The sequence below is a fragment of the Panthera leo genome, chromosome F2 (genome assembly GCF_018350215.1).
Source record: "Panthera leo isolate Ple1 chromosome F2, P.leo_Ple1_pat1.1, whole genome shotgun sequence".
Lineage (NCBI taxonomy): Eukaryota > Metazoa > Chordata > Mammalia > Carnivora > Felidae > Panthera > Panthera leo.
The window spans coordinates 81,490,916-81,503,610 of NC_056695.1; the positions used below are offsets into that span (position 1 = coordinate 81,490,916).

Here is a 12,695-nt window from a genome sequence, read left to right on the forward strand (position 1 = left end):
GGCGAGCACATCGACACCCGGTGGGCATCCGAAAAGTCAGATACCGTGCCACGGGAACCAGGAATGAGCCGTCCGTCAGGCTGCAGTGTAGACGAATCTCCAGGTCGTCTGATCGGGAAGCGTCCAGGCAAAGCTAAGCAGAACCCCCATAATCCCACTTGCGTGAAATTCTACAAGATACCAACTATGATGACAATAGCAAAGAGGAGTCCCGTGGTGGCACACAGAGGCTTTGGGGGTGATAAACGTGTTCATCTCGGCTTTGAGGATAGTTTCACAAATCCAGGTCAAAACGTGTAGAACCACTCACTTGGAAAAGTGCCATGTTTTGCGTGGCAGTGACACTTCGGTTGTTAAATCTGTCACCCAGACCCAGCTCCCGCCCGTGTCATGTGTCACGACCCGTGGCCTCCCCTCTGGTGCCCTGGCCCCTCCTTCCTGGGACAGGGCTCCAATTAGATGTTAGAGTCGGGGGCCAGGCACCCACTACCGGCTGCTGGACGCTCAGGACTTGACCTCCAAGCTCACGCTCCCTCGAAGCGGGCTGTCCACGGGCCAGCGATGGGCCGGCCGATGTCACGATTGAGCTCCCTCGGTACCAGAGCTTCCCAGGGGATCGGCTGAGCCCTCCCCGAGCCGCACCAGAGTATGCTTCTCCTGTGACCCCACCCCACCCTCTCAGCTCCCCACCGGGCCTCTCCTGAGAGTGTACCCCCAACTCTGGGCCCACGGTCTGCTCCCTGGGAGCCCAGCCTGGCCACAGCTCAGGTCCCTGCCGTGGCTCATCTCCACGCCGGCCTGCTGTTTCTTGCTGACGGGGGACTCCCAGGAGCTTGGCTGGTGGCATGTGGGTGCATGTGTGTGTCCCCGGCCACCGGGGGGTTCCAGGTAGGGAGCAGGGTCTTGGGAGGAGACCCCACGCTGGGCCTGCCAGTGGTGGGGATCCGAGCTGCTCTGTCTGCCCCACCCGAGGAAGAAACGCTAGCCCTGTTCGGGCAGCAGAAGCTGCTGAATAGGCAGCCGGAAGCGGCACACGTCTGTGGAGTGCTGTCACTTCCTTGTCCCATCTGAATCACAGCACCTCAGGGGGCGGCATGGACACCAGAGCCCCACTTGAGGGCAGAACTCAAGACTCGGGCTCCAAGGTCAAGACCAGCCTGTGGCGAAGCCGGGAAGAAACCCAGGCCGGGCGAGCTCTCTCCGGTGCTCCCCTCGCTCACACACGCGGCCAGGGCTTGGCAGGCCGGCCCGGCACCCGGAACCCAGCACCCAGAGACAGGAACAGGCAGTCACCGTGACGTCCGGGGCCACGTCCAACGGAGGTAAACTGCTCCTGAGCGTCTCCGTGGGTGGGAGCGTGTACAGGCTCTGCAGGCAGGTGTGCAGGACCTGGGACTTGACCATGGGTTTGAGACTGGGCCGCAGGTTGCTGGAAGAAACACGGAGAAGATTCTGGACTTTTTCACAAGAGCCCACGGTTCAGGAATGAGACACCAGGCTGAAATGCATTCCCAGCGGGGAGAGGCCTACACAACTTAAGATTTACGAGTGGGTGTCACCAGGATCAGGGCCCAGAATGTGACCGGGGTCAAGATCGAGGTTCAGCGTGTGGCCCAGGGTCAGGCTCAGGTTGTGACTGAGGCCTGGATTTGGTGTGTGACCAGGTTGGGCATCGGTCTGTGTCAACATGAACGACCCGTCTTGGATAGGAGACGAGGCTGACGGTGCGTGGCCTCAGCAGGGCCAGCCCCGTGTTCCTGGTCCCCTATTCACATCCCGTCTCCTCACATGTGACATGTGGACCCCCACCCCCACGCAATGCCTTGGCCTGTCTTCGTTCTGGACCCCGAGGAGAGTTACCTCAGTCCCACGATGACCAATATGATCTTCTCCCGGAAGAGGGTGGCCAGGAAGTTGGGCTCCTTCTGAAGGATGCACTGGGGGGGCGAGGGGGGGGGGCGAGTCAGAGTGCCCGGTCGGTTCAGCCTCCTGGTCCCGCTGGCGGCCCTGGGAGCCCCCGGGAGCCCCCGCAGGCATCGCTCACCAGGAGGCACTGGATGAGCTCCGGGATCTGAGAGAATTTGTAGCTCGGGGTGCTGTTCTGCCTGAGAGCCTTCAAAAGCATGATGGTCGCCGAAAGGAAGCTCGTCTTCAGGATGTTGTCCTGTCCGTGCGGAGTCCGGGGAGGGTCAGTGGGCCGGCCCCGGCAGAGGACACGCGGCCCCCCCCCCCCCCCCCCCCCCCCCCACCGCCCCGGCCGCGGCCGCGCTCACATAGCGGCTGCAGGAGAAGTAGTACACCATCCTGGACACGATGTTGTCCACCCAGGGCAGGATCTGCGCCCCGGCGCGCGCGGCCATCTGCCCGTAGCAGAGCAGGGAGGTGCTGCCGGCCCATCTCCAGTGCGTGTCCGGCTCCGGCTGCTGCGGACAGAGTGGTGGCCCCTGGGGAATCGGCTCTCTACCCGCCGCCCTCCGCGGGAGGGCCCTCCCCGCGTGCGCCTCGGGACCGCGGCCCCGGGCCCCGGGCTCCCCGCCCTCTGGCTGGAGGTACTGCTTCTCGTCTGGGGGGGTTTCTGTCGCTCATGTCTCTTCCCAGCGGGGTGCCCAGGACTAGCAAAGCACAGATGCTCCAGTAAACCCCCAGGGTGGGTGCACACGTGGACACACAGGACCCGGGCCACACGCCCCACCTGAAAATCAAGGCAAGGCCACACGGCTCCTGACCGTCAGACCCGGCGGAGGCTCTGGATCCCGTGTGGGGCCCCAAGGACAAGGCTCAAAACTCCCCGGCCGCAGCAAGAACGGAGGTCTGACACCCACACACCAGCCCCTCGGGAAGGTGGGCAGGGCAGGGGTCACCCCCACGTTTCCAACGAGCAAACTGAGGCTCAGAGCACGCCTGCACCAATCCCGGCCCTCTGGCCCCTGCCGCCCCCACACTGCCCTCTCGACCTGGCTGTCTGAGGACGTGAAGACAGTCCTCAGGAACCTGGTGCGGCCCACGTGCTCCAGCGCCGCCCACACCTCCTGCATGTGCGTGGAGGACACGATGCCGACCGCCACGGCAATGCCCTGTGGGCCAGAGACGCCGTGAGCTCGTCCCCACGCGGCAGTGCTGGACGCGGCCTGCCGTCTCCTCCCCACCCTCCCGGGGGCCCCGCAAAGGAAGGTGGGCCGCCGGGGCGGGATGGAACCAGGACTCGGCCGCGGACGGGTGCCCGAGGTCACCTCCAGGCGGCACCCGCACCGCAGCCCCTTGTCGCTCGGCACAGCGCCGGGGGCCGCGGGAGCCCCACCAGGTCGTGGCGTGAAGGGTGGGGTGCCCATCTGCCGTCAAGCAGCTACGTCCGCGCGGGGGGTGGGGCGGCACGGGGGGCGGGGCGGAGGGGCGGGCGGGCGTGCCGAGGGCTGCCACCCACCTCCCGCTGGCCGGACGACTGGTGGGACAGCTCCAGGAGGCCGGCCAGGTGCCTCCTCACCAGGTCCGCACAGGCGCACTCTCGGAGGATCAGCCCGTAAAAGTGGAAGAGGAAGGTCTGGGGGGAGGGAGGAGGGGGTGTGGGACGGGGCACGGGGACAGGGGCGCCGCCACCGCAGGGCGAGGGGCGAATGAATTCGCGGAGCTTGTCCTGAGCACCTTCCCGAGCTGCGCGGCTCCTGCCTCAGGCTGCTGCGCCCACCGTCTGCTTGAGGCCGCAGGAGGCGCGGGGGCCACCGCAGCACCCCCTCCCCGCCCACCTTGAACGGCTTCTTCACCGCGCCTGGGGCTGCAGCCAGACCCTGAGCGCCAAGTTTCGTGGGTCCTGCAGGGCGGTACCCAGACGCCGTGTGGGCTGCGGTGCCTCGGTTTCCCCGGAGGCTCCCGCGGTTCCCACCCCCCCCACCCCGCCCCGGGCACACCCAAGCCGAGCCTGAGCGCCATCCTGTGCGGGGCCGAACGGTCACAGGGGACCTCCCCTCCCGCCCGCCTCAGGTGTCCCGGGCAGAGCTGCACCCCCCTGCCCCCCAGCCTCACTTCCTGCGGACGCAGGAGGCTGCGTTCAGGGTGTTCCGGAATTCCCCTTTATCTTTCTCCCGATGAAAATGTGTAGTTTCTACATCGGGCAACACAACTTGAACAGAGTGCACTCCTGATTGTCACCGATGACCCCACTGTCGAGCGTGGCTCCCTCACTAGAGCGCAAGCCTGCCGTCCTTGCCCCGGCCGCGTCCCTGGGGCCCGGAAGAGGGCCTGGCCGGCTGGGAGCCAGGGCTCAGCGAACACGAAGTGGCCCCGAGGCCGCCGTCCCCTTGCAACAGCACCCCTCGTGCCTTCCCGGCGTCATCCGTGTGCGCAGGGCTTCAGATGGCGACAATCACTTGGGAAGCAGGGAAGGGGCCTGAGCGGCCGCGGGCTCTCTGCAGTCACAGCCTCCCGGGGGCTCTGAGCACACACGTGGGAGACCCCGGGAAGCCCCACCCCAGGCACTGACCTTCTCCAAAGGCTGCTTGAGTTCTAGGTTCAAGGCCGCCAGGAGCTCCTGGAGGCCAGTGTTGGGCACCTCTTTCCTGATGAGCTGTGGGCGGGACACAGTGTTCACGCCCCACCCGACCCTCCGGGGGAAGCTGGACCCCTGCATCCGCTGGGAAACCCCAGGGATGAAAACTCGGGGTGAGCACCTGTGGGTGAGCAGAGAAGACAAACCACTCCCCAAAAGGGTAAGGAGATATTTGCCAGAGGGCTGTGCCCACCTCTGCTTGGTCCCTGGCAGCCCCCCACCTGCGGGACACCCCTGCACCCCTTAAGCTGGCTGGGGACCCCGTGACACTCTGGCCCTGCCAGTGTCCCCCAGCCCTCTCATGCTGCCATCTTGCTGACCTCAGGGCCTTTGCACGGGCTCTTCCCACTGGCCGGATGTCCCTCCCTCCCCTGCTCTGAAGCAGAGCAGGAACCTGGCCATCAGCCAGGTTCCAGGGGCCCGAAGCCAAGCTGTGTGTGTGCTTAGAGCCCGTCTCCCTCTAGGCACACGTCCGTGCTGCTGTCCCTGCTACTCAATTCTGTCTGTCGGCCCTGAACTCCTGAAGACTCTGCAGCAGGAAGGTGGAGGACGGGGGCCGAGGGGGCCCTACCCAACCTGGGAGCTCAGCCACCGCCAGTGGTGGCTCAGGCCTTCACACTGAACAGGCCAGAGTGTGTGGGGCGTCAGGGAAAAGCAGGGCCTGGCCCCCCACGATGGCAGGAGTCCTGAGCTGGGGAGCCTCCTGCGGCCCACAGGTTGGGAGGTCCCCTGGCACAGAGGTGGGCCAGACACCGCCCGGTCCTCTCCAGTCCCCGGGGCCTAGAGCCGGGGGCAGGCTGGCTGGCTCCATGTGGCTCCCTGGCCCGTACCTGCCGCCAGGCCCCAGTGACAACGTCTGAGCACCAGCTGGCAGGGCCTCTGTGCCCCACCTGCCCCTCCGCTTGTGGCCCAACACCTTCCTACATCCCGGCACCTTCTGCCACACGTCCCTGAAGGTCAGAGGCTTCGGGGGCTGCCGAGGCCGGCGGGAGCCAAGCGGCAGTGCGGGCCTCGGGGCTCACCCCGTGAGCCCTGGAGTGGCAGAAGGTAGCGTCCCGCACGGACGAGCAGGGCTCCTGGGGTCCCACCTGGGTGTGCTCCCGGATGTGGCGCTGGATGGCCTCCAACGCCTGGCTCTTCTGCAAGGCCGACATGGTCCTGATTTTGCCGACGAGCGCTTCCTCCCAGAGGGGTCCGTCATTGGGGGGCTTGCTCGTGCTCGCCCTGCCTAGGTGCTCTGCAGAGGACAGAAGAGCAGTCTGGTGCCGGGGCACCAGACGGAAGCCTAGACCCCCCAGTTCTGGCTCCGGCCGGGCCCTTCGGTCACATGGCCCAGAGGACTTTCTTGACAACGCATCTGCAGGGAAACCGGTGTGAGCGCAGCCAGGAGGCAAAACACAGAGGGCAGACGCCGCCCCGGGTGCCAGGGCACAGCCCCCCGCAGAGCCCAGCCAGCCAGGCGAAGAGAACACGCCTCGTGACGGGAACACACAAAACGCCAGCCCAGGAGAACGCGGTCCCAAAGGAGTCGCTCATCGTTTGGAGTAAAAAAGTAACCTACGTCCCTGCCCTACTTCTCACACCAAAATAAATAGCAGGCAGTTACGAAGCTTGAATTTCCGAATGGCAGCTGTGAACATGCCGAGCAGACGTGGCTTTGTTACCTGGAAACCCCAGAGTAGAGGTTCTGAATACGACACAAAGAGGCAAAAGGGAAAACGCTTTTAGAGTCAGCGACGTCGGCTTAGGGCCCAAGCCATCGTTACAGCCCACGGAACGGTAAACTGAGGAGGCGTCTACACGGGACGTCTACGGCAGAAGGCCAGTATCGATGCTCCAGACCCTTCTAGGTCAGGAGAGCGTTGAGCCACCGCGGGGAAGGGGTGGAGAGGCGCCCAGAAGAGACCCTGGTGACCAGTAAAGAGACGAGAAGGCCGTTCAGCAGCGATACAAGGAAAGCAAATTAAAACCACAAGGAGACAGGACTTTTCCCGCCAGGTTGTCGAGGCACAGGTGCGGAGGAGCGAGGGGTGGAGACGCCATCCCAGCACTGGGGGTGGACGCAGGGACCCGTCCTCTTTGAAAGATGACAGCACTCCTTTCTCGAGCGTACGTCAAAACCGTGTTCCGAGCCACTCGGACGACCAGCTTCCCGGCTCACGAGGCACAGCCTGGGAGCCTTCTGAGAACCAAATCCTTCAACACGGTTTACAGAGGTGATCAGTGCCGCTTTGATCAGGAGAAAGCGGGAGTGGGGGGTGCGAGGCCAGCGCCCCCCTGGGAATGGAAACAAAGTCAGGCCTGGGGTCAGCCGCAGGGTGGGTCCCGCGCTGCCGCTCCCCACCGCGGGCCAGGAGCCAGCATCGCCCGGTGGCCCACGGTCTCGGGGCTGCTGGTGGGCCCAAGCACACCCCACTTCAGGACCCCCCCCAGCCCTGGCTGACACCCACAGCCAGGGCCACCGCTCGAAGCCAGCGCCGGGCCCAGGCTTAAGGCGGCTTGTGAGGTGGCCTCACTCGTGGTGCTGACCCGCTGCCGTCTGGGTCCATCTGCTGTTTCATTCATTCATTCATTCATTCAATGAGAGCTTGTTGAGAATCTATTAGATTTGGGAATCTCGTGCCCAGCACGAGAACCGCAAATAAACAACAAATGCTCGTGTTTACAGCGCTCTCGAGGGGCCTGTGCCCCCAGAGCAGGTGGGGGACCACCCTGCCCCTCCCTGTCAGGGCCACAGGAAGCCGGTGGCACAGAGGCCGTGCCCTTCCCCCCCGGACCTGCCCCCGAGCAGCTGTGGACCCTGGTCTCTTCTTGGGGGTGGCCTGGGCGGCTGTGATCCTCCGTGGTGCTGCAGGCCGGCAGGGAGAGCAAGGCCTCCAGAGCAAGCCTCACCTGCTTTGTCAGACTCCAGAGACAAAGCCCTTCCAGAAGTTTCTGTCAGGTGTGCATGGAGGCGGCCCTCAGCACCCGGCAGACACGAGACCACGGCACCCTCCGTGCCGCCCTTGGCTCTGCACGCACACCCTGCACAGAGCGGACACTTGGCAAATGGAAGCCAAGTGACCTGAAACAAACGGCCGGGGGAAGGGACGTGCTCCGAGCCTGGAGGGGACCAGGACAGTGTTGTCCAGAGACCGCCCACTGGGCCCCCGATCCCCACAGCCCCCAGCCCACCTGCTCACCAATATCCAGCTTCTGCTCCCCTTCGGGCGACAGGCAGTTGGACCTCCAGTGGGGACAGGAGAAACCCTCGCTGGGTATGGCCACCATGGACAGCGTCACCTCCCTGGAGAGCAGGTTCTGGCGCGGGGACAGAGGGCAGGACCAGTCAGACTTGCCGAAGAGAGGCCACACCACACTGGGGCCCCCGCCTCAGTTGCCCCAACCTTATCAGGACCCTACCCCAGTCAGTCACCCCAACCTACCAGGGCCCCCTCAGTCATGCAGCTCCGTGAGCTCTGGGGACCTAGGGAAGGAGGAAGGATGAGCTGACATTCAAGGCCATCGGGTCCTCACCAGCCCCAGGCTCCCCCTCCCAGAGGCTCGGGTTCCACACCCCGAATCGGGCCTCCCACTGTCCAGACACCCACAGCCCAGGGGCATCGTGGAGGGTCAAAGGAGCTTCACCAGAGCCTTCCCAGGATGCAGGGGGACCAGAGCCCAGACACCCACCGCCCCCTCTGAGCTGGGCCTGCGTGGAGGAGTCATGTGCCCTGACCGGCCTTGCAGCCCCATGGCAGCCCGGGGCCCTCCTCTGCCGTCACGTCTCCCTGGGCCGTCCACACCCACCCACCCTTCCACCAGGCTCCCCAGCATGAGGGGATGGCGAGGGGCCCGCTTCCAGGGCACCTTCTGGTTCAGAGGGCCCGGGACAGGCCAGAATGTGCATTTCTAAGAAGCCTCCAGGGGACCCCGATGCTGCCAGTCTGGGCTCAGGGCCACCCCTCTCTGGGCTGGGCCCCCGGCAAGTGCTCTCCCCCAGGACCCTGGCCCAGGGGCTCCTCCTCCGGGAGAGAGCGCCTCCAAGACCATCAGCCACACTAGGGCTCTGGCGGCCCTTTGACCCCTCCCACCTCCACCTTAACTCCTGGAGACTCCCCAAAACTGTCCTCTCCTCCGCCCACTGCCCCCTCTCTCCCTGGGCCCCAAAAGGAGCCTCGCGCGTCTCCTGAGCCCAAGTCTCTCTTCCCGGCCTCTGCTCCAGTCTCCCGGAGAGCTGGGGCCCCGCTCTGGGTCCCTCCCCACCGGAGGCAGGGGTGTCCGCACCCCAAGTCCCCAGTGTGTACAGGAATACGTGAAGGCAGGTGAACCCGTGAGTCCGTGCCCTCTAGCAGGTGCTCCTGAGGGTGAGCCAGAGAAAGCCTCTCCCCAAGCAGGGGCAGGGGCCCTGTCCGTCTGGGCTCTTACACCCACCGGCACAGCGCCAGGGAACAGGGGTGCCAGTCGGCTCTCGGGGGAGCCTCCTGTGCTTCCCGAGTACCCCCGCTCCTCCTTCCCTCACTCGACAGATGTCCGGTGTCCCGTGCACAGGCCTGGAGTAGGTGACAACCGACAGCCACAGCCCAGCCCTGCCCTCCGTCCCGGGGCCACCTGCAGCCGGCACCCCAGATCCCAACATCTGACCCCCCTGTTCGCCCAGACCCTCAGCACCCTGTCGCTTCGGGGCCCGCGTCAGCCCCCTCCCTCCCCACCCTGGTCTGAGCTGGCTGCTCCCTCATCTAGGGTCCCCGAGACTCCTTCCTGACCCCAGCAGGCCCTGCTTCTGCTCCCGCCTGACTCTTGGTGATACACTCCTGAGGGCGCCCTCAACACCCCATGCACAGGCGCTCACCTCCTCCAAGGCCCTTGTGACCTGCACTCTGGCTATGGGTTCTGGCCGGGAGGATGTTGGTGTTTGGGGGAGAGAGTTCTTCCTGGAGGTTGAACCCCAGGTTGAACTGGTCCCCAAAGCCCTTTCCAGGGGTGAGACAAGGGCCGCTGTCACCCATTCCCAGCCTGGGGTGGGGGCCAGGTTGTTGGCAGTGATAGTGGGAGCAGGCCTGGGAGGCTTCCTGGAGTGGGTGAGGTGAGACCCCAAAGTCCGTGAAGGGGACAGCGGACCCCAGGAAGTAATGTTCAGGGGCCCCGAAGTAATCAAATCCCAAAGAGGATGATTCGGCCAGAGACGGCAGAGGTCAGCTAGGTAGGAAAGCAGCTGGGGGAGGGGAGAGCATGGGCTCCCCCGCTGCTCGCTGATCTCCCCCAACAGGGGTGGCCCCCCACCTGCAGGGCCCTTCCTCTCCCGCCACCACCACCAGGTGCAGGGACCCACCCTCCGAGTTGCCCACTGCTGTCAAAGGAAGGAACCACCCCAGGCCCCCAGGACCCTGTCAACTGCTGCTCCCTGCCTGGTCCCCAGGGTCCACACTCAGAACCCTACCTGTACCTTTGCACAAGCTACTTTTGCCCGGAGCACGCCTTCCCTGTCGCCTGCATACCCCTCCACTCCGTGCTCCCTTAACCTGCTGGCCCTCTGCTCTGGCCCCCACCCACTCCTCCCCGGGGTTCCCTTTATGCCTCCCTCCCCGGGCCATAAGGTCCCAACGGGGAGCCTGCCTTGCTAAACACACGCTTCGGGGACGCTGGGAATCAACTCAGAGGCGAGCTTCAGGCTAATCCACGAAATCTCGTGTAAAAGATGTTATTCACAAGTAAAGACTGTTTAAAAGGTTGTGAAAGATAACAGCCCCCAAGAGAGGGAATCTCAGCTAAGACCCCCAGAGTGCACACAGGTGCACATTTCTGGGAATTTAATCTCTGGAAAAAGAGAAATGCATGAAAAATCTACCTACTCGAGGGTGCTTCATGGATTTAAAAAGCTATGTTCCAAAGTAGAGGAAGGAGGGGCAGTGATCAAAAGTCGGGTTTCTAAAGACTGTTCAACGACGTGGGGAAATGCTTAGGAGCCCACAGGGAATAAAAAAATTCGATGACTCAGATTTACAGTCAAAAGTCATCTCGGGGTGTCGGGCTTCCAGGGGATTCTGTTTCCTGTACCCTTTGCAACAATTTGCAACCTGTGTTCCGAGGTCCGGGGACCCTGAGGAGACAGGGAGGGGTCAGGCCCCGGCCTCGAGGGTGGGGCTCTGCTCAGGCCTGGGAGAGGCCGGTGTTGGGAGAGGTTCACAGGGGGGCAGGACGCCAGCCCATCCCCAGCCCCTGCACAAACCAGCAGTGTCCTGCAGACATCTGAGCGGCTGGGAGGCAGTGACGGCTCGAGGTCACCCAGCCCTAGAGGCCCTGACAGGCCGCCACCAGATGGCAAAGGGTTTATTCTCCGAGAAAGCCTGGGGGAGACTTGGAGGACATTTATGGATTCACGGGGCTGGGAGCCAAGCCAGGCAGAGGTGACCCAGAAGGGCCTTCCTCCAGTGACCCAGGGAGACCACGCAGCCGGGGGCAGGAGCAGCTGTGTGTCTGGCTTTCCCCACTGCCGTTTGGAGGTCAGCAGAGGCCCCGTGGACATCATGCAGACTGGAGGCCCCTGTCAAAATCGTCTGTGATTGTGAGTGTGGTGCCCTGAGTGCTGGGGGGCATCTAGAAAGGCCTGTGGCGGGGGCACCTGGGTGGCTCAGTCGGTTAAGCATCTAACTTCGGCTCAGGTCACTCAGGTCATGATCTCGCAGTTCGTGAGTTCCAGCCCCGTGTCGGGCTCTGTGCTGACAGCTCGGAGCCTGGAGCCTGCTTCGGATTCTGTGTCTCCCTCTCTCTCTGCCCCTCCCCTGCTCCTGCTCTGCCTCTCTGTCTCTGTCTCTGTCTCTCTCTCAAAAAGAAATAAACATAAACAAAAAATGTCAAAAGGCCTGTGGGTGTGGTTCCAGCTGTGCATTTACGGGCGGCTCAGCTGTGCCTCAGGTCGGGGCGGATACCTCCGGGCGGCCTTCCTTCCGTGAGTCTTCGAGTCTCTGATCCCAGGGCTCAGTGGGGACACGTCTCCTGAGAAAGTGGGTCCAGAAACCGCGTTTCCCTGGCTGACCCTGTTTCCCAAACAGCCACCCTGTCCTGAGAATTCCATCCCCAACTGACATCGTGGGCAGTTGAGGGCCTTCCGGGCGCGCGTGGCTGGTCTGGACCCGGGCAGGTCTGGACGCTGACCCGGACAGACAGGCCTGAGACGGCGGTGCCCACCCTGCCTTGTCGCAGCCGGGAAGCGGCAGTCAGGCCTCGCTCGAGGGGCCCCTCTTTGGAGAGACCCCTGCCCGCTTCTGACCAGCACCATGAAGGCCCTCGAGGGCGTGTGTCCCCGGCACCACCATCCGGATGCCGCCCGGGGCCAGGCCCCCAAAAGCCCCGAGAATACAAAACGGGTGCAGACTTGCTCCCACCTGCCCACGGGCGCATTCCGTGATGGCCTCCCCTTGAGGGGCACTCAGAGGTGCAGCCACACCCCCTGCCCCCGGGGGAAGCCGAGCCCCGCCCTGGCAGTGCTCCCCAAGGGATCCTCTCCCCCCCACCCGCCCACCCACCTCACCATCCCCCAGGGCTGCTCAGTGACTGAAAGCAGCCTCCGGCCGAGACAGACCAGGGGTCCCCTCCCTGGCAACTGCCACACGGGGCCTCAGCCGCGCCCTCCGCCCGGGACTCCCCCCGCCCCCCCCCCCCAGCCCCACTAGCAGGTGCACTCCTGAGCCTTCCCGAGAACAGCGTGCCGCGTAACTCCCCTGAGGAGCCTTGACCTGTTAAGAGTTTTTATTGTAAGAACTTTCTCCTCCAGAGACGCCCCCGCCAGCCACCCCTGGGGGCAGCTGGAAGAGGTCCCCTTGAGAGTGCTGTAGGTCCGTCACTGTCTCTGGGACGCTCTCGAGGGCATCCCTGATCAACAGTGGGGCTCTCCAATTCCCCAGGCAGAGAAAATCCCAGGGCTGCAGACCGCTGAGTTAGAAAGAGGCCCCCTCCCCTCGGATGAGCTCGGGGTGAGGCCCCAGAAGGCGCCGCTGCCCTGGTGGAGAGGCAGGCGGGCAAGTACAATGCGAACCGGCTCCTTGAGGCCACCGTAGCCACCAGCAGGGGCTGACAAGGGATGGGGCCCCAAGGAAGCTGGGGGTGACCCCACAAGCGGTCCAATGGGGGGGTTCCTGCCATGAGTGCCGTGGGAGAGGTGGGTCCTGGGCTCAGA

The 12,695-nt window shown here is 64.3% G+C and overlaps 1 protein-coding gene across 10 annotated transcripts in view; it reads right to left on the bottom strand.

The window, feature by feature from the left end:
- Positions 1 to 12,071, bottom strand: part of LOC122211025 (maestro heat-like repeat family member 5) — a 30,986-nt gene extending 18,915 nt beyond the window's left edge. For 4 of the 10 annotated variants that reach the window (XM_042924098.1, XM_042924095.1, XM_042924096.1 and 1 more), the window contains exons 1-12: positions 12,046 to 12,068; positions 11,449 to 11,515; positions 7,723 to 7,840; positions 7,433 to 7,564; positions 5,629 to 5,777; positions 4,475 to 4,558; positions 3,422 to 3,538; positions 2,955 to 3,074; positions 2,274 to 2,423; positions 2,045 to 2,164; positions 1,861 to 1,937; positions 1,294 to 1,429 (exon numbers count right to left, since the gene is read on the bottom strand). In XM_042924098.1, coding sequence (XP_042780032.1) covers positions 1,294 to 1,429; positions 1,861 to 1,937; positions 2,045 to 2,164; positions 2,274 to 2,423; positions 2,955 to 3,074; positions 3,422 to 3,538; positions 4,475 to 4,558; positions 5,629 to 5,777; positions 7,433 to 7,564; positions 7,723 to 7,840; positions 11,449 to 11,515; positions 12,046 to 12,053 — 1,278 coding nt within the window. In that variant the 5' untranslated portion in view covers positions 12,054 to 12,068. Of the gene's footprint in view, positions 1 to 1,293; positions 1,430 to 1,860; positions 1,938 to 2,044; positions 2,165 to 2,273; positions 2,424 to 2,954; positions 3,075 to 3,421; positions 3,539 to 4,474; positions 4,559 to 5,628; positions 5,778 to 7,432; positions 7,565 to 7,722; positions 7,841 to 7,965; positions 8,007 to 11,448; positions 11,581 to 12,045 lie in introns of those variants that run through there. The other 6 variants (XM_042924094.1, XM_042924097.1, XM_042924102.1 and 3 more) reach the window with 6 other exon arrangements.
- Between the last annotated feature and the right edge of the window lie 624 nt (positions 12,072 to 12,695).